Genomic DNA, 25,539 nt, shown 5'->3' with positions numbered 1-25,539 from the left:
GTAGCAAAAACACATTTTTTTTGGAAAGCAACAGCACATTATATTTTAATTAATTTAAAACACTTTATTTTTTTGATGTTACTGTTCCTTTAACGGTGAACTACCCCTTGAACTGGTGGTAAATATCCCACCTGGAGTTAATTGTGGGATTGACACTGTGTAAGTCAGCCTGTAATTTCCCCATTAAAACTGGGACATTACTATTAAATGCCGGTTGAATTTTTTTCTACTTAATGTGCATTGTTATTAATTTTTTTTGTGTAATGGAATTTCCTGATGCCAGGTCTCCCAATCTCTGCCACCAATAACGGCGAGGGTTACCACGTTTGCTTGTCAGCAGCCCTTAGGTGTCCTGAAGGTATAATTACTGGGGGTGGGGGGGGTCAAATAATTTGTTAGTCACCACCAGTGATTATAATCACTTACCAGAGAACCTGGGCCACTGCTACTGTATGAGCGCCATGTTTCCATCTTCTGTCTCTCAGGGATCTCTTGTGGTGTATATGTACAGGGCACATGCTCAGTTAAAAGCCAAACTTTGAAGTAAGAAGCTAGCTTTTCCCCTCTGTTGCATATATGCACTTGGTCCATGCCATAATGGGATCTGCAAGGAGGAAGAGAATGGCGATCTGGCTCTCCTACAGTTCTCAGCAAGCAGGAGTACCAACCTGGGGTCTTAGGTAAGGGATAAAATACCTGGGGGAGGAGGGGTCCACCAATCAGGCACAACCTTAGTAATTATACCTTTCTTTCTCCTTTAAAGTGATACTGACAAAACAAAACTACTCTTAAAAATATTAATGTACATTAAAAGTTACCTAAAGGTAATGTTGATCGTTTCGCTGATAGGGCGGCTTTTGTAAGTAATTGTTACTTGATGTTCCTAAACTTGACTGTTTTGCGAACCTGACTGTCCCTTCTCAGCCTGTCAGTTACAGCTTCTAATGCCAACGGACTAGAAAGGACTGGCTTTCTGCGATTTTTGTGGAGTTAGGGGGGTCTTTCAACAGACAAGGTGTTTTGTTTGCAGAAAATTTAAATGCACTATACCGCATCTTTGGTAAATCCGTGCATATTGGGGTTGGGTTTCAAATGGATCAGTTTCCCCATTAAATGTTTTTACTTGGTGCATGGGGTTTAGCTCAGCACCACACTATTCCAACAGTGAACAGCGATTGAAAATAAGGTTTGGGGAAACCAGATTTAGTGTTAATGCCTGATCTGTGGGTATAGGGCCAGCCTGTTGATCACCAATGTAGTTCTTCCAATATAATAAACATCAGTTGCATCTAACCATTATTTTCTAATATAAATAATTACACATACTTTAAAGTGTTATCAAAATTCTTTATTAGCGCAGTTCAAAATAATTAACACTGAAAATGGTAAATCAGAAGAAAACCATTTAATCACTCATAACTACTTGCATGACCACCATCCAGGTGCAATAAGTAAGACCACAGAATGGCATCCCAAAAACATGAAGTGTTTCCATCACTTTTCTGACAAGTCTTTTCAGAAAATTGTTTGCATGCATTTAAGAAATCTACAGGTTAGCCCTAATGATATTGCAGATTCCCACTTTTTTGGCACTAGAGATCAGAGACAACAGCTGGAGATGGTTATCTTTCAGTGCCAAAATGTACAAGCTGTATTACTCCAGCTCTTGTTAAGCTACATTCACAATGATTTAACATCAGTGGAACATGCCAATAGCAATAGAATCCTTGCAATAACGACTGCTGTTTAAAGTAATCTTTGCCATCATATTTGTAACTTATCCTTCTTACTGTTACTTTCTGCACATTCAAAACACCACAAAACAATTCTGGAAAAATGACTTTTTTCTCTAAATTGTTCATAAACCTGTTCATGAGGCTAAACTATAAAAAAAAGTTACTTGTCAAGAGTGAAATGTACTAACACTGATTGCAGACTGGAAAGCTGTAGCTGATCAGCTAATGATGACAGCCAACAGTATCTTATAGTATCTTATAGGTAGCACTCAGACTCAAAGCCATCCTGTTATCACAAACCAAGCCATCAAATTGCTCTTTCCCTGCTGTAGCCTCTTATTATTTCATTCAGTATGACATACTTTAATACATTAAGACAGTACTACTAGAAAAGCAGGAGTCAGTGTTAACTAAGACACTAGTGGTTCATAGGTTACTCGGGAACTACTTAATGCTGTCAAAGGGAAGATAACCATAATTCTTTGCTTGCCATAACCATTATTTGTCAGTGATGTTTATTTTTAAATGATACAGCAAATTTAATTATACAGTTAGAGATAGCATAGGATGGTATAATTAAAATATATTTGCCAGAACACATGAAACATCTCTCAATCTCTCAGCCAAATAAGACAAAGTGATGGAAGACAAATACTATTACTATGATCCTCTTTCAAAAAGAAAACTATTTCATAAAAGAGAAAGAAATTAAAGTATGCATTGTGCTTAATATACTCATAATTGTGAGAGGGGCATAAGAGGAAGCGGACAAATGTAACAAAAATGAAATAAATCTTTTCTAATATTACTTTCCTCCCAAATAGCCCTATGTTGTCCACTCAGAAGCTATTTCATATCTTAATTGGCACCTTGGGGTGGTCCCTCTGGTATAAGTGAAGTAAAAAATGTGGTAATGAAAGACCAGGCCGAGGCCAGAACTCCACGCCTTGCGACCACATTGCCTCCTGCATTGTTATTGTGTTCTTCTTGTAGACCTTCATCCATACGGTGCTCCTTTAATAGAAAAACATTATCACTGTATTAACACAGAGCTTTATTATTTTAGTACTCATTACAGTGAATGCCATCATTGACATCAGTCCCTGCCCTACTGGAGCTTGCAATCTAATTTCATTGCTGCACATATACTGGCACTGGAGGATCCAGCACTTACATAGTTACATAGATAACTTATAAATACAAAATATTCTAAACTAGGTCAGTGCCGTCAAACATCTGTGGTACAGAGGGCCGGTATTTTCCGGCCTACATGGTAGAGGGACGATAATGGAAGCCATGTTTGACCACTCCCCTTTGTTAAACCACACCCACTTGAAACCACGCTTGTGTGATCACATGACCATACCCATTTTAATGGTGGTAGTACAGCAAAAACCTGCTATACTCTGCCTTCCCTACCCTGCCTGTGTGTGCCATACTCTGCATGCCCTACCCTGCCTGTGTGCCATACTCTGCCTGCCCTACCCTGCCTGTGTGTGCCATACTCTGCCTTCCCTACCCTGCCTGTGTGTGCCACATACTCTGCCTGCCCTATGCTGCCTGTGTGTGCCATACTCTGTCTGCCCTATGCTGCCTGTGTGCCATACTCTGCCTTCCCTACCTCAGTATATGTTCTTTTTATAGTGTGCAGGGTTTATTTGTGGGTTTCTATTGCTATTATCGTCTGTCTGAGATGTGAACATGTAAACAAAGTGGGTGCTTACAATCTAAGCCTGAGGTGTGAACAATGCAGACGGTGAACAATGTAGGGATTAAAAGGTTTGAACAACACAGGGGATTACATTTTTACAGGGAGTTTACAGACTGAATGTGAGGTGTCAACCATGCAGGGGGCCAGTTCATCATAGTAGTGATATCATTTAAATCTTACAAAAAGGTAAGCCTTAAAAGCAGCCAGGCAGGTGAGGGGCCACACAGACGGGTGACAGCACCAGTTGGACAGCACTGAACTAGGTAATTAGGTATAGCCTGAGATTCCAATAACCTTGGATATTATACTTGTTCAAGAAGTCCAAACCACTTTTAAAGGCATCAGTAGAATCTGCCATCGCAACATCATCTGGCAGGGCATTCCATTAGCTGAGTTTGTACTGGGGAGGGGGTTGTCCAGACCAGACATACAGTACATGAGCATGCATGTTGGGTTGGAGGCAATACAGGAACGGTAAATACAGTGGCGACTACTAGCTTCAAACCCTCCAATCAACAGATACCAGCATACTGTACTATCTATGTACAGGAACAGTGTATGTTAAGTTCATCGTGGGTGGGAGGGTAGATTGGAAAGGTGTTATCTACCTTTTGAGTACCATAACATTTGTCAGCTACTGATTTGTTTAAGATGAGATATCTGTGCCTCTACCAACTGTCTCATATATCCAAAATATTTATAACAAAAAAAATCACATATTAGCAGACAGAAGAATAGTAAATTAGGAAACTATCATTCAGAAACTTTTTCATCAGTCAAGTCAGCACCTCTATACAGACATGAATTGTTTTGTTTTATTAGTACAGATACATACCAGATCCTGAGGATCATTGTTATTAACATGGTCTGGGTTCACTTCTGCAGCGTTGTCTCTTGCGTGCTGCTGACCTTCATCTTGTAGCAGAGGAAACCACCCAGCCTGGTGCCTGTCCAATGCACAAACAAACATCTGATATAAAACTAAAGGTTACATTCTGGTAATTACTTGCTTATTTTAGTGCCATAACTTAAATCATTTGTGACACACAAACTACCAATGAAAATGATAAGTGCAAAGGGGAAACCATCCAGTGCACAGCTTAAGCTGTTCAACTTGGGCCAGAAGTTTCAAGTCCCCCTATATGGAAATCTGGTTTGTTATTAAAGGGCTGCTTCACCTTTAAATAACTTTTAGAATGTTATAGAATTGGGTAGAACAGGCAGAGTATGGCACACATTTGAATTATTTGCCCCAGTAGCAAAAAACTATTGCTCTGTGAGGCTACAGCTTTATTGTTATGGATACTTTTTGTAACTTTCTTTGGTTGCAAAGGTTACTTGAACCCTAGAAATCAAATAGCTGTTGAAGCTCCAAACTGGAGAGCTCCTGTACTGAAAATGAAATAACTAAAAAACTACAAATAAAAAATTAAGACCAGTTGCAAATTGTCTCAGAATATCACTCTTGGTGTCCGGTGCGTTTGGAGTCTCTTCGTTTATGTCAGAATATCACTCTCTACATCATGCTAAAAGTTAACTCAAAGCTGAATAACTCCTTTAAGTTTTCTAAATAAAAAATACTTAGCAGGTAATCTGGTAAATCTGTAGTTGTGCATTGAGCCCTTTTAAATGAGGAGGAAAGCTACCAGTATAAAATAGACAACCTCTAGGTGTGTTAATACATACAGCCTTACTTTAGATATTCCCAGTGAAAATGCTGCTGATTATAACAATATTGCATTCTCCATATTTCTTCCCTCTGTCATTTGCCCCATGCACTAATAGCTTTATGATTCAAAGCAGCGTGCGGTTGATTCTAGCCTGCATTAGTTAGGTAGGTATATGTATGCACCATTTGTTAAGTAAACTTACATGTACACAAGTATCATAGCACCCATCACCATTACAAAACGGCTGAAGGACGAGTAGAAGTATACTATGCTAAGGAGAATGGCAGCTCGAGAAACTGTATACATCCAGTCTAGCCAGTCTCGATTAATGTCTTCTTCATTCATGACTGGCCCACCCTGAGCATTCATTTGGATATTAGGGTTCATCTCCGGTGCTACATTAGGAGGTGCTCTTGGAGGGTTGGGAGGCGGGCTTTCGGAGTTGATGACAGGCCTGGGAACTGGCTGAGCATTCTCACCATTAGATGGTGACTGGTTTGAGGCAGTGGCTTGACTGCTAAACCAAAAAACAAAAGATGATACTCACACAATTATCAACAGGACAGTTTGGTTTGCATGATGTTCTTGAATGGTATTATGTACATTTATAAAATACAGCTAAAGATACTCATTATTAAAATGGGGGTGATTCAATGCAAAATAAGGAAAATGTATTTCATGGAAACAAAGCCATTTTTTAATTTTTGTAGTTTTACAACAAAGGGTCTAATTTTGCAAACACACAATACATAATACACTAGCAGTTAAAGGAGAAGAAAACTTAAAATCACTGTGTGGTGCAGAATGTTAGGCACCCCCCAGTGATTAAGACTGCTTACCTGATTACCCCAGGCTGGTGTTCCTACTGGCAGAAAATCGCACCAGCCTGGGGCATATGCAGAAATGAGTCAAAAAGCCAACTTTTCTTGTTAAATTGCAACTTTTCATTCTGCTATGCATACAGTATATAATTACAATTACACTACAATTTTGTTATATTTGATGGAATTGTATCCCCATAATGCCACATGGTAGCGTCAGAATCTGATTTGTGCTGCAGATGACACTTGATTTTTCAATCAAAAATGTTACAACTTATTGAAAGGGTCATCACATATAACTTTACAAGAGATATCATCTTTTTTTTTTTCCAAAGGTTTTTATTTATGCATTTGTAACATAAAACAACAATAAACATTATGGCATTGGTTCTACAAGTGTGTTTCATTTTTGTGTCTAGGATATATCCTATACATTGGTTTAAGTAATCAGTAACAAGCTACTCGAGGAAATGTTCAAACTTCTGCTAGAGAGGGGGAGGACTTTAGGATTCCCTGTAGGTGTTCACATTCCCAAGGACAAGATCATTTGGTGCTATTCTATATCCTCAACCCCTCTTCCCCATACCGTGTCATATTTTTGAGGGCATCCCCTTGCTGTGTAGGTAAGTTTTATCAGTGGCAGAAGGGCTTTAAGTAAATTGAGCCAACAGGCAATTGTCGGTGAAGGATGTTTTATGCCAGGAAATGTATCCTTCAATGGATGGCTATACCATTCCTAGCAGCCTAACAGACACAACGTCACTTCATTTTGGGCAAGGGTACATTGGGCATAACAGAGTGGCTGAAAATACCTTTACATTGCAGAAAACAGGAATCAATATGTCTAAACTGCTCTAACTGTGAAATGGCAAAGAAAGCACCCTGTGCACAACTACCCCTAGGGCATAGTCAACTAAATAGGGCCATAAATGACCATTTATATTTCGGAGACAACTATGTTCATAACCTCTACAGAGATATGATGTGGGGTGTGCCACCTCTGTTGCTTATTGAATGCTTTACAGATCTAATCCAATAAAAAAAAAAAACTCACTAAATATAGTACTGCCGTGCATACAGCTGCTGCCACCACATCATCTGTAAAGGAGTGAAGGCTGAATAGGCTGGAAATGTAGATGGGGAAGCTTGCCCTGGAGGTGGATTTAATGCATATCTAGAAATAAAGGTAAAATTATACATAACCACAGTACAAATTTAACACATTTAAATATAAAGTTTAAACAATATAATACTACATACAAATTAAAAACTGTTCTGGTACAGCAGTGGTCTCAAACACAAGCCAAAGAAGGTTATCTGTTGGCACAGTTTTACTTGTTGGATAATGAGCTGTTAATTATTTGAAACTGGATACTAATCTGAGTTTTGTGCTTAGACAGGAAACAAAGGAAGGAATATTGGATAGCCTCGCTTTTATGTTTTAAATCTTTTACTTTGCATGGCATCAGCCTGGTTAGTACACAGATGCAACAGATTTCAGGATAAAAACGCTAAAGTATGCATTTTTGGGCCAAAATCCGGCCCATCTGTGCCCTAACAGGATGATGCTGAGCTTGTCAGCACACACTGATGTCAGGGCAGAAGGATGCAGATAGCCAATATGTGTCATGGCCCTACCACATATTTATTGCTCATACTGTTGTTGCATTCCACCCTCCCAAGGCTATTATTTTACCAAAGGTTATTCATATTTTGAAATTTGTGGTGTTGTAATTCATGGAGAGCATACAAACCGTCAAAGGAAAGGCTTTACAAATGTCAACAGTATAGACTTTTTTAATGTTTTCTAATTATCTTTTACCTAGTGACAAACACAGACTTAAAATACAGCATTCCTACTTACTCTTGTCTTAGGTAAGAGAATGGGTGGCTGTGAACTAGATTATTATACATTAGTGATGTATGTCGATGCCTTATGCTGTCTCCTGGTCTGGGGTCAGGGTAGGTGGATGATGTGTCTTGTCTTATAGAAGCAGGGCTGGCTGATCCTGAATGCTCAGAACTCTAAAGTAAGTAAAAAAATTTTAAATTATCAGTTAGAGAACATTTACTCATGCTTTACTTTTTTTGAGAGACAAAGGATAACACTTATGAGAAATCTTATCCACGCTGTCTCAGTTTATTACATGAATCAAATGATAACAATTAAACTGGTATAGATAAACATTTAGTAATATCAACTCTTTAAATGTTGCCAATATATTGTGTTGTTGGTTTTATGTTGTGGCTTCCAGAAAGCACGTTCTTACTATAACCCTTTAAAGGGAACATATAACGCCAAAATAGTTTCCCCTACCGGAGGGATGTAGGACTGGTCAATACATTCACTGATCATAACACAGCACGTAACAATCAAACTGGGGGAATAAAAGAAGCACATAACATAAAAGAAGTACATAACAACACACACTAGTTTACTTTTGTTGTTTTTTTTACGATAAAATGTAATTACACAGCATGCCTTTTAGTTCATGTATTTTATTACAGATTGCACTGCAGTCATTTTGTTAAATGATTTTAACAATTTAATTGTATATTTGGTTGTACATTTATGTGTTTCTTCTCTTAAAACTGTTGCCAGGTAGTAAACCACTGGATCAGGTTTTTGACAAAAGATCATGCATATTTATTTTCTTATTATTGATTTGAGTGTTTTACTCTGAAGTTAATATTTTAGGTTGCTTTGGTTGTTGCAAGAATGTGCTAAATCTCAAAGAATTTGAAACTACCAAAGCCACTGCAATGGCCACACTACCCTTTTACATCTTTGGTGTACTAGGAGTGTGCTATATCAATTGGGGCTATTCTAGTTAATTGAGTCTAATGATTTGATGAAGTTTTGTATAACAAAAGATTTTGAGGCATAAAAAATTGTGGTACAGGTGTTTGGAGCTGTATTAAAAAAATTTTTTTTAAGGGATTATTTTACATTCAAAGCCTCTAAGGTACTTCCACCATTGACTACAAGTTCCCTGCCCATCTACAGATATCCAAATACAAAAACAATTTTCCAACTTGACAAGTTAAAGAGTATATACATCATTTAGTATATAAGGTGCACAAACAAAAGACACTCAGCTCACAGGAAAACTTTAAATCAAAATATCTCCAAAATGAGAACGAGGTTGGCACTAAAGAAAAATGGACCAAATGATAAAGTAGTGGTGCAGTTAAACCATGTTTGTTTTATTTAAATAAAAAAATCTCAAACATAGACAGCCTGACGCGTTTCATAACAAAAGGGGCACTTAATCATAGGCTCATCTACAGATAGGCAAGCTGCCATTTCTTCTACAAAAATGTAGCTAAACTGAAATTTTAGTTTAAAACGTGGGGAACATTACTGTGTTTGCAGATGCCAAACATTAGCCATAAATAAGTATTTACATTTTGGGGTACATTATATATACTAGGGAATCATATACATATGGTGTATCAAATAGTCATAAGATATTTATATACAGTGGCTTGCAAAAGTATTCGGCCCCCTTGAACTTTTCCACATTTTGTCACATTACAGCCACAAACATGAATCAATTTTATTGGAATTCCACGTGAAAGACCAATACAAAGTGGTGTACACGTGAGAAGTGGAACGAAAATCATACATGATTCCAAACATTTTTTACAAATAAATAACTGCAAAGTGGGGTGTGCGTAATTATTCAGCCCCCTGAGTCAATACTTTGTAGAACCACCTTTTGCTGCAATTCCAGCTGCCAGTCTTTTAGGGTATGTCTCTACCAGCTTTGCACATCTAGAGACTGAAATCCTTGCCCATTCTTCTTTGCAAAACAGCTCCAGCTCAGTCAGATTAGATGGACAGCGTTTGTGAACAGCAGTTTTCAGATCTTGCCACAGATTCTCGATTGGATTTAGATCTGGACTTTGACTGTGCCATTCTAACACATGGATATGTTTTGTTTTAAACCATTCCATTGTTGCCCTGGCTTTATGTTTAGGGTCGTTGTCCTGCTGGAAGGTGAACCTCCGCCCCAGTCTCAAGTCTTTTGCAGACTCCAAGAGGTTTTCCTCCAAGATTGCCCTGTATTTGGCTCTATCCATCTTCCCATCAACTCTGACCAGCTTCCCTGTCCCTGCTGAAGAGAAGCACCCCCAGAGCATGATGCGGCCACCACCATATGTGACAGTGGGGATGGTGTGTTCAGAGTGATGTGCAGTGTTAGTTTTCCGCCACACATAGCGTTTTGCATTTTGGCCAAAAAGTTCCATTTTGGTCTCATCTGACCAGAGCACCTTCTTCCACATGTTTGCTGTGTCCCCCACATGGCTTGTGGCAAACTGCAAACGGGACTTCTTATGGTTTTCTGTTAACAATGCCTTTCTTCTTGCCACTCTTCCATAAAGGCCAACTTTGTGCAGTGCACGACTAATAGTTGTCCTATGGACAGATTCCCCCACCTGAGCTGTAGATCTCTGCAGCTCGTCCAGAATCACCATGGGCCTCTTAGACAACCTCTGAGGCTGTCACAGAGCAGCTGTATTTGTACTGACATTAGATTACACACAAGTGCACTCTATTTAGTCATTAGCACTCATCAGGCAATGTCTATGGGCAACTGACTGCACTCAGACCAAAGGGGGCTGAATAATTACGCACACCCCGCTTTGCAGTCATTTATTTGTAAAAAATGTTTGGAATCATGTATGATTTTCATTCCACTTCTCACGTGCACACCACTTTGTATTGGTCTTTCACGTGGAATTCCAATAAAATTGATTCATGTTTGTGGCTGTAATGTGACAAAATGTGGAAAAGTTCAAGGGGGCCGAATACTTTTGCAAGCCACTGTATAAAACATGAGGGAGATAAGATGCTATTTATTTCAAGCTACTTATTTTGATAATGTGGCTTAACTACAACTTATATCATGATCACAATACAGTAAAAGAGCTAAGAGAATAAAGGAATATATAGCAGGTTCCCAATTGCTGTAGTTGCCTATAGCTGCTATCACTTCATATACCTGCTTGTAAAATAGCTTACAGATCTGCTGATGCTTGCAGTTCCCATAGATTTGTTGCTCGTGCTTGCTTTGGGGGAGCTGGGAGGAGTCCTGGAGGCACACACTAAATGAACCATGTGATATTCATCTTGCTTCAGTGAAAGACAAGAAAGCAGAGAAATAATATTTAGAATGTGCTGCTTTCTTAATACAAATAAAGACAAAATATAAATATATGATAACAGTGATCAGATTACAGGTTAGATAAAGATTTTGACATACAGCAGCATTACTTGATATACCTCTTGTCAACAACAGCTAATTTGTTTGCATGGGGAAGCAGATGCTGGTTATGTCAACTAAGGACTAAGTAAGCATTACAACACAATCTGTGATTAAAATTACCAGTGTTTGGAAAAGAAAAAAGGAATACAGTCAACAGGCGAATTAAAGAAACAGTATAATTAAACAATTTTTTTATAGCTTTTATTTTAACTTTACAAAAACATTGAAATAAGGGGAAGGGAAGAGAAAGGAAGCAAATAATACTAAAATAAATTAGTCATTGGCAGTTACAGTAGAATGTCGATAGCAATATCAGTGTCCATGGTACAGTAGGTGGGCTAGAGAGAGAGAAATTGGGCTTGGAATGCATGGTGCAGTTGAAAATAATGGAACAATTGTAAATCCTGATGGTGCAGTTAGTCGCCCTCGATAGATCTCAACTATCCCAGCAACTAACCACTCCGAAATTCCTTTCCACCGGCAACAACAGGAGTCCCCAGTGGAAAGGCCTACGCATCTCTTTGGCTTTCCGAAGTCACTTAAAGTTTCCTCCTACAGGCAACTTCACGCAACTTTAGAGAGCTGAAACAAAGCATAGGCCTCTCCTATTGTGGCCGCTGGAAAGGCAATTTGGAGATGTTAGTCCCCACAGTAAAGATCTATCGCTGACAACTAACTTGCTCTGTAGGCCATCAGCCTTAAGTAACGTGAAGGTGGGAAACTTCCAATCAATTAGAATGTCTCCTAAGTATTTAAGTTCTTTAAGGGCCCAATAGTTAAAGTCCGTCCTGAAAGTTGTATAAGTGTGGGAGTCTGGAGCTGTTCCACAACAGGAGCGCAGGAGAGACAAAGGGGATTTGTGTGCCCAAGCACGTTGCAGGCTGCTCTCCATGTCGTAAATGGGTTAGTGATTGTTACAGCACAATTGCCATAATCTTTTAGTCAGTATGAAATGCACTTCTTCCAAGGAGCCCAAACTAAGAGCCAAGAGTAGGAGGCCAGGGTCTTCTACAGTATATGGAACCAAGAGTGTATATAGAAAAGTTGGATGTCTGGTGCTGTGTAAAGTTGACTGTCTGGGGGACAGGCTGCCATTTACAACAGACGTACCCACTTTATGGAATTAAGGCCAAAACCGAACCGCTGTAGCACTTTCCACAGGAAGGACCACTTTGAGTCAACGGTCTTCGACATATCAAGGGAGACCAGCACTCTTGAGCAAGGATCGTCATATTGGGTCTGGTGGTGAGTATATACTCATCTAAGATTGACTGCTGTGGATTTCCCTGACATAAATTTGGTTTGGTCCAGGTGTATTAAGGATGGAGCAACCTTTACCAGCCTGCAAGCCAGTATTTTCACATCAGTATTTATGAGAGATATTGGCCTGTAGGGCACACAGTTCTCTGGGTCCTTACCCTCTTTTGGTAATACTACAATTATTGCTTTGTAAAAGGAAGAGGGTAGGGAGTCCACTTCAAGTGCGTGCAGGTATGTTTCATGTAATTATAATAAAAAATATTCTATACCCTTCCAATAATTCTTCTCATCTGTACCAAGTTAATTTTTTTATATGCTTTATGCATGAATACCATAATAATGGTGATAATAAATCACTCTTTTAGCTATATATTGCCTTTTCAAATAGGGTGATATGAAGAGAAGCACTCAAAAAACCTACTTGCGTTTGTTAAAACCAGATGTCAGTTGCTCCTGCTCTACAGAAAAGTTTTCAGCCTGCCTTGTAAGTTCTCCCTCTTCAATACATTCCTGTCATATTTAGGTTCCAGGAGATGGCGTGTGTGGGCTGTATTAATTCCTTAGCATGATTTATTTCTGTAAAAGCTGTGAGTAGTGATGGAATACGCACAATGACTTATTGGGGTTTTCTGAGGATCTTGGAAGATTTATGGCTGAGTCAGGTGCTGCCTTTACTGCTTGCAGCTCTTACAAAAATAAATCATTCTGAGAAACAATATTAATACAGGTATGGGACTTGGGGGTTTTCCAGATAAGGGATCTTTCTGTAAATTTGATTTCCATACTTTAAATCTACTAAAAAATAATTTTAAACCGATATGATTTTAATTATTAGATAAGATTAATTATATCTTAGTTGGGCTCAAATAGAAGATGCTGTTTTATTATAACAGAGAATGGGGAAATCATTTTTTAAAAAAATGCAATTATTTGATTAAAATGGAGCCTTTGGGAGATAGCCTTCCCGTAATTAGGAGCTTTCTGGATAATGGTTTTTCGGTTAACAGATCCCATACCTGTATAGGCACCCAGAAAAGGGTATTTATGCATAATGCACTTAAATAATAACTTTTGCACAGGATAGATGTACTATAAGAGGGGGGGAATTAATATTTTACTTAAAAACAATCAATATGAGCAAGATCATCAATCCCCAAGACAACTCATATTAAACCAGTAACTATCATGTACCCCAAGTCTCAAAGTTAGATGTTCTAAAACATATATGTCAAACACAAAGTCCAGGGGCCAAATCCGGCCCACCTGGCTGTTTTATGTGGCCCTTGGTGTGTGTGATTGACCATCCAGCCTGATCAATTTCCATTTTCCTCACATAGTAACTAAGACTATGGGGTATATTTATCATGCTGTGTAAAAATTGGAGTGAAGCATTACCAGTAATGTTGCCCAAGGCATCCAATCAGTAATCAGATTTCAATAGTAGCAAAGCATCTATTGGCTGCAATGAGCAACATCACCGGTAATGTCTTACTCCACTTTTTACACATTGTGATAAATATACCCCTTAATATCTTACTAAGTATATTAATAAAAAATTTGGCCCGCGACTTAGCCTGTCTTTTAGATTTCGGCCCCCTTATGTGATTGAGCCCTGTTCTAAAAGGACAACTAATGCAAATCAGCTGGCCTGGGCAACACCCACTCAAAAATCTTACAGCTCTATGGTAATCAACTCACAGAGGCATATTACACTGATATATTTAACAAGCCACTGTACCTCTATGTTTTAAAACCTTAATTTTCCCTATCCCGACTTCTTCCTAGACTTCTACATAACAGGATGGGACAACATACACAACAAATTAATACTAAAAACGTCATACTAACTTTAAAAGAACACAATAAAATCATGACAAAAAGAGCTTACCAACATATTCATGTTTTAAAAAAAATTAAAACACTGTGGGGTATACAAGAAAACACTAATTATTATACAAATCCTCTATAGAGAACATTCTGACAGGAAAAGTGGCTGTGCAGTGTAGTAATACAACAAAAAAATAGCCGTGTTCCCTCCAAAGGGTCAAAAGAAAAGCTAAAAAGATTACAAATGTTGCTCTTCACCACCTACAATGGACTACATAATCATTGTCAATGACCCTGCCCCAGACCACAATCTTTGACATAGAAGGCCAGAAACATTTAAGGCTAAAAAGAAATAATCTTAGAAATATTTTTTTCCCCAGTAATGCTCCTCCTAGCAGATGAATTAGCAATAGAGACTCAATCCCACTACCACAATGCCTATACACTGCTGCACACCACACTTAAATTATTCACTACATAAATGCATGGTGTGTCCCTCCACTTAATTGACTGAAAGGGTCAGTCAGGATTTGCACGTGCAAATCCTTTATTTATGTAAATGTTCATGAGTCCTTTTTACTAACCAATAAATAATGTTTGTTGCAAAGTATTAGTAAAGTTACACAGTATTAGAGAGTTTAGTTTCATTCGGAAGCCATTTTAATCATGTACCAAAAAATTCAAAATCTGTTCTGACTCGAAAATGGCACTTGCAGAAGTCCTTGCTATTGTAATAGTAGTGATACTACCAGTGTCCTTGTACTGTTTCATGTGCTAAAATGTCTCTAAACTATGTGTATGACAAAGATTGTTCTATTAATGTTAATTTTTAGATTTGTGAATGTTGTACAATGGTGAACAACCCCTTTGAAGTCTAAAGAAAATCTGATTAAATGTTTTATTTTTAAACTTACTTTCCTGAGAACATCTTTTAGTAGCAGATGATCAAGAAGCAGCTTTCCAGAGTATACAAGTCTTTGATCCTTGGCTAACTACAGAGAAAAAAAATATATATATTTATACTTTAACATAGCAGCATGTGAACTAACCTAGTTAAACAGGTCCTGTTACCTTTTAAAAATTAGTTATATATATATCTTTTCAATCCTAAATTAAACCCTTTATTCAACTGCTTTTGTTTATATATGAAAAGGATTAAAATCATTAGAAACATTTTTTAAGTGCTTCTTACATGCAGCCATCTTGAAAAACTTACCTTCTCTCTTATCTGTTTGTGGGCTGTGCTAGCTGACAAATCCTGTGCATGTGCAGCAAGTCATAAAGCACATTTTCATACAGACAGGCTCTGCGCCAATTGTATCTTTCTATGTGGCTTTGTTTAAAACACTTAGAAGCATATTTATTATAGTGTGCAAGCAAACATCACTGGTGATGTTACCCATAGCAACCAATCAGATCTTTGCTTATGTCTTTTATAGGTGGCCAAACATGGTAAGATTTGCTAAGTCACCAAACAAGCAAAAGTTGCCCCAATATGCCCACTTTGGTTGGGCAATATTGTGCTAATGCAATCATTTGGCCCTAGGGCCAAATTTTTGACCAGATATCGGTCAGGGAGGACTGTCAGAGGATCTGCCCGTGTATGGCCACCTTAACTTGTAGGTGACTGTTAAATTCTAATTTCTGATCACCGGTGATGTTGATTTACATACTATAATAAATACTAAGGGGAGTTGTTATGGTTGTTGGTTGTTATGGACAAAATCACCAGTGATGTTTGTCTCCAATGTTTATACATCAATATCTGCATTAACCATCTATGTTTTCCCCTAAACATACTAAAAAGCTCAAACTCTAAAGACTACTAAATATATGCAATTTCCCATCTTATCATATTCATTAAATAGCAGCACCACTGGTTAGAGCAGGGATGCTCAGTGGCAATACATTTGGCAAGGATCGACTGCAGGGGCCTGCACAGTATGTATGTATATCTTTATTTATAAAGCGCTACTTATGTACGCAGCGCAACTGCTGACTGACTGTGGGCAGCTCTTCGGCATTAAAGTACAGTAACACCAAAAAAAACAAAGTGTATCATATTATTTACAATATAATGTACTGTTGTCCTACAATGGTAAAAGTTGGGTGTTTGCCTCAGAAAGACTACTATAGTTTATATAAATACGCTGTTGTGTACAAACAGCCATTCAAAGGAGAAAAGGCACAGGTTACATAGCAGATAATAGATAAAACCTCATTATATTTTATAGCGCTTATCTGTTATCTGCTATGAAACCTGTGCCTTTTCTCCTTTTTTTCCAGCTGGAATGGCTGTCCCCATGGCTATAACACAGCTTAGTTTTATATATATATATATAAATATATATATATATACCTCAAAAAGCACTGTTACCGCACTCATCCATAGTGTGAATCCCGGTGCTCTGCAACTTCAGGACGCCGTCACATCCCTTCACCATAGATAAACTTGAAAAAGATGCGGCACACGGATTATTTGCAAAAAAAAGTGTATTAAAAGAATCACATCACATATGCGACGTTTCGAACACAGTACATGCCCTTTATCAAGCCTGTAATAATGTGACCCACTCAGTGAGTCACATTTAAAGGGATACACAGGAAACTTCTATTACTTTGTCACTTGCTCGTGATCTCCAACAAATTCACTTTTTGGATGTGCGAATTTATAGAAATGTTGAAGGCTGTTTGTGTACTTCTTTGTTTACTAAACCAACTGATCGTAATCAGATTTTGCACTTTAAAAGTCAACATCCACCACATACAAAGAATTCGATTCCGGTGAGCCAACTATCTAGAGTTAAGAGGTTGGTGAGTGAAGTAGGGGAACGTGAAATACAAGAAAATAGGATGTGCCAAAAATTTCGAGATAGGGGCTATCCCGAGAAAGTGATTAATAAAGCACAATATAGAGTGCAACATTCATCTAGGAAGAGAAAACAGGGAGGTGGGTGGATACCTTTTGTCACACAGTACTCTGACTATAGTGGCAGCGTTGCTCAAATATTACGAAAACACTGGTATATTCTTAAAAGGGCATATCCATTGGTACAGGAATTTGAGGCACCACCTTTGATATCATATCGTAGGGGGAGAACTATTGGCTCCTCAGTTACCTCAACTACACTTAAAACTAAAAGTAAGCAAGGCCATACATTTCGTATTACATTACATCCACGTACGGGACAGAAGGTGCAATTACGGGGGCACTTCACTTGTGTTACAAAATATGTGGTGTACGTGTTGACCTGTCCGTGTGGTCTCATCTATATAGGTGAGACCACACAGATGGTAAAATCACGTATTTCACAACATCGGTCAGCTATTAACTTAGGAAATACTACATTACCGGTCTCTAAACATTTTTGTGAGAGGGGTCACACATCCGAACAGCTTAGGTTCATGGTACTGGAATCTATACCGCCTTTAAAAAGAGGGGGTAATAGAGAGCTTAGGCTGAAACAAAGGGAGGTGTGGTGGATCAATAAATTACAATCGCTATCCCAGCAGGATTAAACAGGGATTATGATCTGTTTCTCTTTTTGTAATCTATAAACACTTTGTTGTTATTTGCTGATTAATGCCCTGTGAGAGTACTGCATTATTCATGACTTAAGAATGATTGCTACGGTAACGTTAATCTCATGATGTCATTTCCTGTGTATCCCTTTAAATGTGACTCACTGAGTGGGTCACATTATTACAGGCTTGATAAAGGGCATGTACTGTGTCCGAAACGTCGCATATGTGATGTGATTCTTTTAATACACTTTTTTTGCAAATAATCTGTGTGCCGCATCTTTTTTTAAGCATCTTTTCTGAAGCAAACAAACCCGTTTTAGCAGTGCAGAGTAACAGTATATTATATTTTAATTACTTTAAAGCTCTTCTATTTTTTTGTGTTACTGTTCCTTTAATGGACTTAGGGAGAAGAGTAATATTGAATGGCTGCTTCACAGGGGCTTTATGTCTTTCTTTGTCCCGAATTACATTTTATTGAAGTGCTATCATTTTATGAATCTTGTGGAAGTGACATTCCCCCCCATTAGACAGTGTACTGCTCTGCATGCAGAAAATAATGGACTAAAGAAGGCAATACAGGTATGGGATCTCTTATCCAGATATCTGGAAAGCTCTAAATTGCAAAGAAGGAAGGAATAGGCATGAAATGAAGGTGTAGGAATGGAGGTGAATGGGAACCGTGAAAGGCAGCAGAGGCAGGGAAAAGAGGCGCAATGGAAAAGCTGCAGGGAGCAGAGGGAGAAATACCTGACTGCAGGGAGAAGGGGTGAAACAGATGGGATAGAAAATGGCAATGGTAGTTGTTTAGAACCTAGAGAATAATAAAAGCTTCCTGCAGACATACACAATATTTTAGCTGTAGATGATTTCCTTTTTCTCTGTAATAACACAACTATACCCTGTATTTGATCCCATCTAAGATATAATGAATCCTTATTGGATTCAAAACAATTCTATTGGGTTTAATCAATGTTTTATTGATTTTTTAGTATACTTAATGTATGGAGATCCAAATTACAGAAAGACCCCTTATCAGGAATACCCTTGGTCCCGAGCATTCTGGATAATGGGTGCTATACCCGTACCCCCTACTAAAATTATAAAGATATTGGAAGTCACCTCTGAGTTACGTGACCTGCATAAAAGCACTCGGCCTGCGGTCTTCTGCTTTAATATGGTCACATAACTCATTGGTGACTTCTAATGTCTTTATAAATTACAGTAGGGTGGTACATTATCCTCAATACAATCAAAACTGATAGTGGTAAATAATTGAGGGTGCAGAGTGTCAATATGAAGTTAAGATCAAGACTGTTATTACATCTTATTGGCAGAACTAATCAAAATCTAAGCAATAATGGCAATATAGTGCATATATGTCTCCCTGGATCCTGAAAATGTATTCTTTTCTCATGGCAGGCCTGGTTCAGGCTGCAGCCACACTACAAACAAAAATATTTTTAAAACAATTGTAAAAATGCTCTAAAAGTTACTTATCATTCATTTGTTGTGGGGGGTTTAGAAGTGCTTACAAAAAAGTGTTTACGTTCAATTTTGGGTTACCAGTGTGATTCCCAATTAATATATTAGCTGAATACATGAACATTTTGCTTTTTTTTACCCTTTACCTCTATGAATGCGCTCCTTTACATACAATTGAAGCCTTGTTCTAAGCTACATAGACATAGAACGATACCATAAAACTAAGCTTATTCTAATACTCACCGGTTTGCTGGGGTATACTTTTGAGAGATGAGATTTTAATTTTTCCACAGTCCAGTCCAGAAAGCAGTTAATAGTTTGATCATCATATTTTTGATTTGGAGCTTTAATGACCAGCGTTACAGGGCAATCCATTACAGGCTGGTCCATAGCCAACAGAAACAGCCAAAAGTTTACTGTTCTCTCGCAGGCAATAAAAAAAGAACTTTAAACATAAAATAATCAATAAGCCAAAGAAAACATCACATATTATGTGATATCACTTTGCATGTCATGGCTTTTTCGAATCTGGTTCAAGAGTAGTAAAATCTATGAAAGCACCAAAAGAGCTACAAGACAGTATGATGCTTCCCATTCAGGCTGTATAAATTGCTTTGTCCTGGATTTCCTATACAGAAAAACAAACAGATATTTAAAGAAAACATATATCTTGAATTTTCTATACATGTGAAATAAGTAGTACAGTTTTTACCAAACCTTTTCGATCAATTTTCCCCAAAACCAACAAAAATCATCTCCAGCACTGCCCCTTATCAAACAAAGTCTCTCCCCACCCCTCTCTGTTCCTATCCAAACTCACACAAGTTTAAAAGATAATAGAATAAAGGGTTGTGTTTGGAACTCCTGAACTCTTTTTCCTATTCAGTCGCTTTCCTATTCATATTTCAGTCTCTTATTCAAACCCATCCCTGGTTGCTTAGGTAATTTGAACCCTAGCAACCAGATGGTTGTTATAATGCAAAACTGGAGAGTTGGTATACAATTATTGAAATAATTAAAAATGTACAAATAATAAAAAATGAAGACCAATTGCAAATTGTCTACATCATACTAAAACAACTCTAAATAAGGGGTATTTCTGTAATTTGGATCACCATAGTTTAAGTCTATTAAAATATAATTTAAGCATTAAATAAACCCAATAGGATTGTTTTGCCTCGAAAAAGGATTAATGATATCTTAGTTGTGATCAAGTACTTTTTTTTTTTTTTTAAATATAAATTTTTATTGATTTTAGTAACAATTGGGAAGACAGAAAGGAATAGGTACACATATTTGCTTCTTACAGATAAGTACTTATTATTACAGAGAAAAGGCAAATCTTTTTTTATAATATGAATTATTTGCTTATAATGGAGTCTATGGGAGATGGCCTTCCTGTAATTCAGAACTTTCTGGATAATCGATCCCATATCTGTATTGTGTGCCAGTATCAGCTATAAGCTCTCATTCCTAGCACTTTCATTTGCATGTCTTCCATTGTGCATAACAGCCTCCATTAAAGCAGTAGCTCTTTTACACTATGATGTTGCCAGCTTGCCTGATGTGCTATTATAACTAGATAGAGCTCCAGCTATGACAGAACAATTACCTCCAGCCAAGAACAATTCATGTTCTGCAACAGCTGAGACACTCACCACCACTAACATGAAAGAACATGTTTTTTTGTAATTATTGAATGGCACCTCAGAAGTGATCCTCGAGCTGTCCCCAATTAACTACTTCCAGCAAAATGGGGAAGGGGGCACATGCTCAAATGAAGGAACATGTGTTTTTCTTGCTAGTATCACATATCAGAAGGTGGCCCTACAGCTGTCTTCAAATACCTGCCTCCAGGAAAAGGTACAGACAATTCCTATTAAGAATCAGCTGGGAGAGTTAATACATGCTATTGGAAATAACAAGAAATAATGCTCTTCCATGTGATGTGGGGGCCATCCATCAGTTACAAAGCTACAACTGGTCAATTCTTTCTGACAGCTAGAGTCCCACTAAGTTACAGTAGTTCATCAGGAGGTGGCCCTCCAGTAGTGTCTGCATTACAATTTCTCACAATTCACCTTTGAGTTAACTGTTAGTATGATGTAGAATATTCTTAGAATTTGCAGTTGGTCTTCATTTTTTATTATTTTTGTAATTATGTTTTTTAATTACAAACCGGATTCCAAAAAAGTTGGGACACTAAACAAATTGTGAATAAAAACTGAACGCAATGATGTGGAGGTGCCAACTTCTAATATTTTATTCAGAATAGAACATAAATCACGGAACAAAAGTTTAAACTGAGAAAATGTACCATTTTAAGGGAAAAAAATTTTGAGTCAGAATTTCATGGTGTCAACAAATCCCAAAAAAGTTGGGACAAGTAGCAATAAGAGGCTGGAAAAAGTAAATTTGAGCATAACGAAGAGCTGGAAGACCAAATAACACTAATTAGGTCAATTGGCAACATGATTGAGTATAAAAAGAGTTTCTCAGAGTGGCAGTGTCTCTCAGAAGCCAAGATGGGTAGAAGATCACCAATTCCCACAATGTTGCGCAGAAAGATAGTGGAGCAATATCAGAAAGGTGTTACCCAGCGAAAAATTGCAAAGATTTTGCATCTATCATCATCAACTGTGCATAACATCATCCGAAGATTCAGAGAATCTGGAACAATCTCTGTGCGTAAGGGTCAAGGCCATAAACCATACTGGATGCCCGTGATCTCCGGGCCCTTAAACGACACTGCACCACAAACAGGAATGCTACTGTAAAGGAAATCACAGAATGGGCTCAGGAATACTTCCAGAAACCATTGTCAGTGAACACAATCCACCGTGCCATCTGCCGTTGCCAGCTGAAACTCTACAGTGCAAAGAAGAAGCCATTTCTAAGCAAGATCCACAAGCTCAGGCGTTTTCACTGGGCCAGGGATCATTTAAAATGGAGTGTGGCAAAATGGAAGACTGTTCTGTGGTCAGACGAGTCACGATTCGAAGTTCTTTTTGGAAATCTGGGACGCCGTGTCATCCGGACCAAAGAGGACAAGGACAACCCAAGTTGTTATCAACACTCAGTTCAGAAGCCTGCATCTCTGATGGTATGGGGTTGCATGAGTGTGTGTGGCATAAATATATTCAGGTTCTAGAACAACATATGCTCCCATCCAGACGTCATCTCTTTCAGGGAAGACCCTGCATTTTTCAACAAGATAATGCCAGACCACATTCTGCATCAATCACAACATTATGGCTGCGTAGGAGAAGGATCCGGGTACTGAAATGGCCAGTCTGCAGTCCAGATCTTTCACCTATAGAGAACATTTGGCGCATCATAAAGAGGAAGGTGCGACAAAGAAGGCCCAAGACGATTGAACAGTTAGAGGCCTGTATTAGACAAGAATGGGAGAGCATTCCTATTCCTAAACTTGAGAAACTGGTCTCCTCGGTCCCCAGACGTCTGTTGAGTGTTGTAAGAAGAAGGGGAGATGCCACACAGTGGTGAAAATGGCCTTGTCCCAACTTTTTTTGGGATTTGTTGACACCATGAAATTCTGAATCAACATATTTTTCCCTTAAAATGGTACATTTTCTCAGTTTAAACTTTTGTTCCGTGATTTATGTTCTATTCTAAATAAAATATTAGAAGTTGGCACCTCCACATCATTGCATTCAGTTTTTATTCACAATTTGTTTAGTGTCCCAAATTTTTTTAAAAAGTTACCTTAGCAACCAGGGAGTGGTTTGGATGAGAGACCGTTATATGAATAGGAAAGGGCAGAAAAGCAGCAAATAATTAAAAAATGATAACAAATAAATATTGAAGACCAATTAAAAAGTTGGTTAGGCTAGGTAATTCTATAACATACTAAAAGTAAGCTTAAAGGTGAACAACCCCCAAAAATGCCTAGAATGGATCATTACTTTTTTGCAAAGTACATACTGTATATAGGCTGATGCCACACAGGGCTGATTCTCTGACTGCAGAAAACTGTTTGGTGAGAATGAGCCCTTCCGCTGACATCAGCCTCCTACCTTGCCTACACCCGGAGGCGTTGCATCTGCCCGGGTATAGGCACATGCGGTATGAAATGTGAACTCTTGCATTTTTTTGCAAGTATCCACCGGCAGATATAGGCTTGAAATGCAAGAGTTCACATTTCGACCTAAGGGGGGCTGATGCCAGCGGAGGGGCTTATTTTTGCCAATAGTTTTTTCACAGGCTGAGAATCAGCCACGTGTGGCATCAGCCATGAATCCATTCTGTAGGAAGATACTGCATGTTTATTTACTTTCTAGTCTCCCCTGCAGAGCAGAAAAGATCTTTTCAGCAATGCAGAATTTTTATGGCCTGATTGAAGACAGGTATGTCCAGCTGTAGTAAACTGTTGGTGACAAAAGGAGCAGATGGTGCATCTGCAAGGAATTTTATACCTCCCAAATGTTTCAAAGAAAAAAAATGGAAAGTTTAAAATATTTTCCTTAAACTGAAAAAATCCAAAAGTAAACCACAATCCTCTTGTTTATATGGCAATACATAAAGCATGCACGGTGAAAAGAATAAAAAAATCTACAACCAACTAAATGGTCAAGATATGAGAGGTACAATGACTAAAGTAATGCTAAACCAGCCCTTAACTATGTATGCTAACGTAACACCAGCACACTCAGCAACAACCCCATACCCTTCACAGACTACAGCAAGGTTATGATTGTTTAAACAGTAATATTTTTTTATTACTCAACTTAAAACAGCATGGATCTGTATAGAACCAACTAATTTAAAAGAGAAGGAAAGGTTTTATCACTGGGGGGGTTCCAAATGTTAGGCAACCCCAGTGATTGTAATCACTTACCTGATATCCATTTTTTTTTTTTGAGCCAGGTGCACACGCATAGTATAGTGAAAGAGCAGAACTTTAACAAAAAATCTGGCTTTTTTTACTCTACTGCACCTTGGATTTTGAAGAAAAAAGAAGCACACAGTAAGGATATCACTGCACGATGCTCACAAAGAATTACTCCCAGCTGGTGCAGTTTTTTGCTAACAGAAGTATTAGGAGCCCAGGTAACTAAACATGAAAACCAAATTCATACCTGTTATAAACTTATTTAAAAATTTTAGCTCTCAATCAAATATTGCACTTCCTGCCTCTCTTTAATCACTTTAATGTCTACACTTCCTAGATATTGCTGCCCTCGTCATATGCCCCCTCTCTATAATTGTGTAGCCTGTGCATGGGCTCATGCATCAGGTCCACCTTATTGGTGCATATATTAGATTTTGGCATGATACAAAGCTTGCCATGATAACATTTTCAATTAAATGGCTGGCCCCTGTCTGTATGCTCTAATTTTGACTTTAAAAAAAAGAGTGAAGAAAACAAGACTTAAATCATTTCTGTAGTGTAAGCAAAGTTTAATAAAATAGGATTTCGAATTATTAACACAGTCCCAAATGATTTGTGCAAGTAAGGGCTCTTGTAAAATTGCTTCAAGTCAGTAATGATTGGTGCTGTCCTGTTAAACAGAGTAGTTAATATAAAATTGGCGGTTCAGTAAGGTTTTTAATCCGGACCAGCCCACACCCTTTCAGGTAGAGAACAGCTTAGCAAAGTATAAATGGCAGTGACTGCAGGGTTAACTTTTATGGACTAGTGGGTACCATTCCTCCAGTATGGCCGGTTACTCACAGTCTGTGCTCAGAAATCATTTTGAGCAGCAGATTAAAGGTGGCCATATATGGTAAGATATCCCCAATATCGCAATATTGTGCCAAAAAATCAAATTAGAACGGCGGGTATAGGTGCCATCGGTCTAAAGGACCGATGTCGGCAGCTAGAATCGGCCCATGTATGGCCAACATAAGATGATACAGGCAGTTCTAAGCTCCAGTAGAATTCCAGCTTGGGACCTTATTACCAAACAGCCTAACAGCTATTCCCCCAATCCATGCTTTTGGCAACTAATAACAGCAGTTTTGCAGGTGCTAGTTCCTAACCTGGGTCAGATTCTCTTCAGTCTCTCTCATTATTGCAGTCTGTACTGGATCGTGGTCTCTCACTGTAGCCACTCTCCTACACAAAGCAGGTTTAACAGCAACAAGTCAAAATGCCCCCTCTTGCTGCCCCACAGTTTCTTTGTATGGTAGTAAGAAGGTCACCCTTTTTAAAAATTGAATAGATCAGAAGACCAGAACTTTCTTTAGAACTGCTGATGCTAGGAAATGTAG

General features: G+C 38.2%; 1 protein-coding gene across 5 annotated transcripts in view; it reads right to left on the bottom strand.

The window, feature by feature from the left end:
* Positions 1-1,326: 1,326 nt before the first annotated feature.
* herpud2 (HERPUD family member 2) overlaps positions 1,327-25,539 on the bottom strand; it is a 30,310-nt gene continuing 6,097 nt past the window's right edge. For 3 of the 5 annotated variants that reach the window (XM_012964733.2, XM_012964732.3, NM_001016818.2), the window contains 8 exon segments: positions 19,549-19,933; positions 15,213-15,290; positions 10,968-11,078; positions 7,803-7,963; positions 6,993-7,112; positions 5,320-5,634; positions 4,283-4,394; positions 1,327-2,750 (listed from right to left, as the gene is read on the bottom strand). In XM_012964733.2, coding sequence (XP_012820187.2) covers positions 2,595-2,750; positions 4,283-4,394; positions 5,320-5,634; positions 6,993-7,112; positions 7,803-7,963; positions 10,968-11,078; positions 15,213-15,290; positions 19,549-19,695 — 1,200 coding nt within the window. In that variant the 5' untranslated portion in view covers positions 19,696-19,933 and the 3' untranslated portion in view covers positions 1,327-2,594. 5 annotated transcript variants of the gene reach the window in all.

The sequence above is a fragment of the Xenopus tropicalis genome, chromosome 6 (assembly GCF_000004195.4).
Source record: "Xenopus tropicalis strain Nigerian chromosome 6, UCB_Xtro_10.0, whole genome shotgun sequence".
Classification (NCBI taxonomy): domain Eukaryota; kingdom Metazoa; phylum Chordata; class Amphibia; order Anura; family Pipidae; genus Xenopus; species Xenopus tropicalis.
Note: the sequence above shows the minus strand (reverse complement) of the source record. Positions and strands in the feature narration are given on the sequence as shown.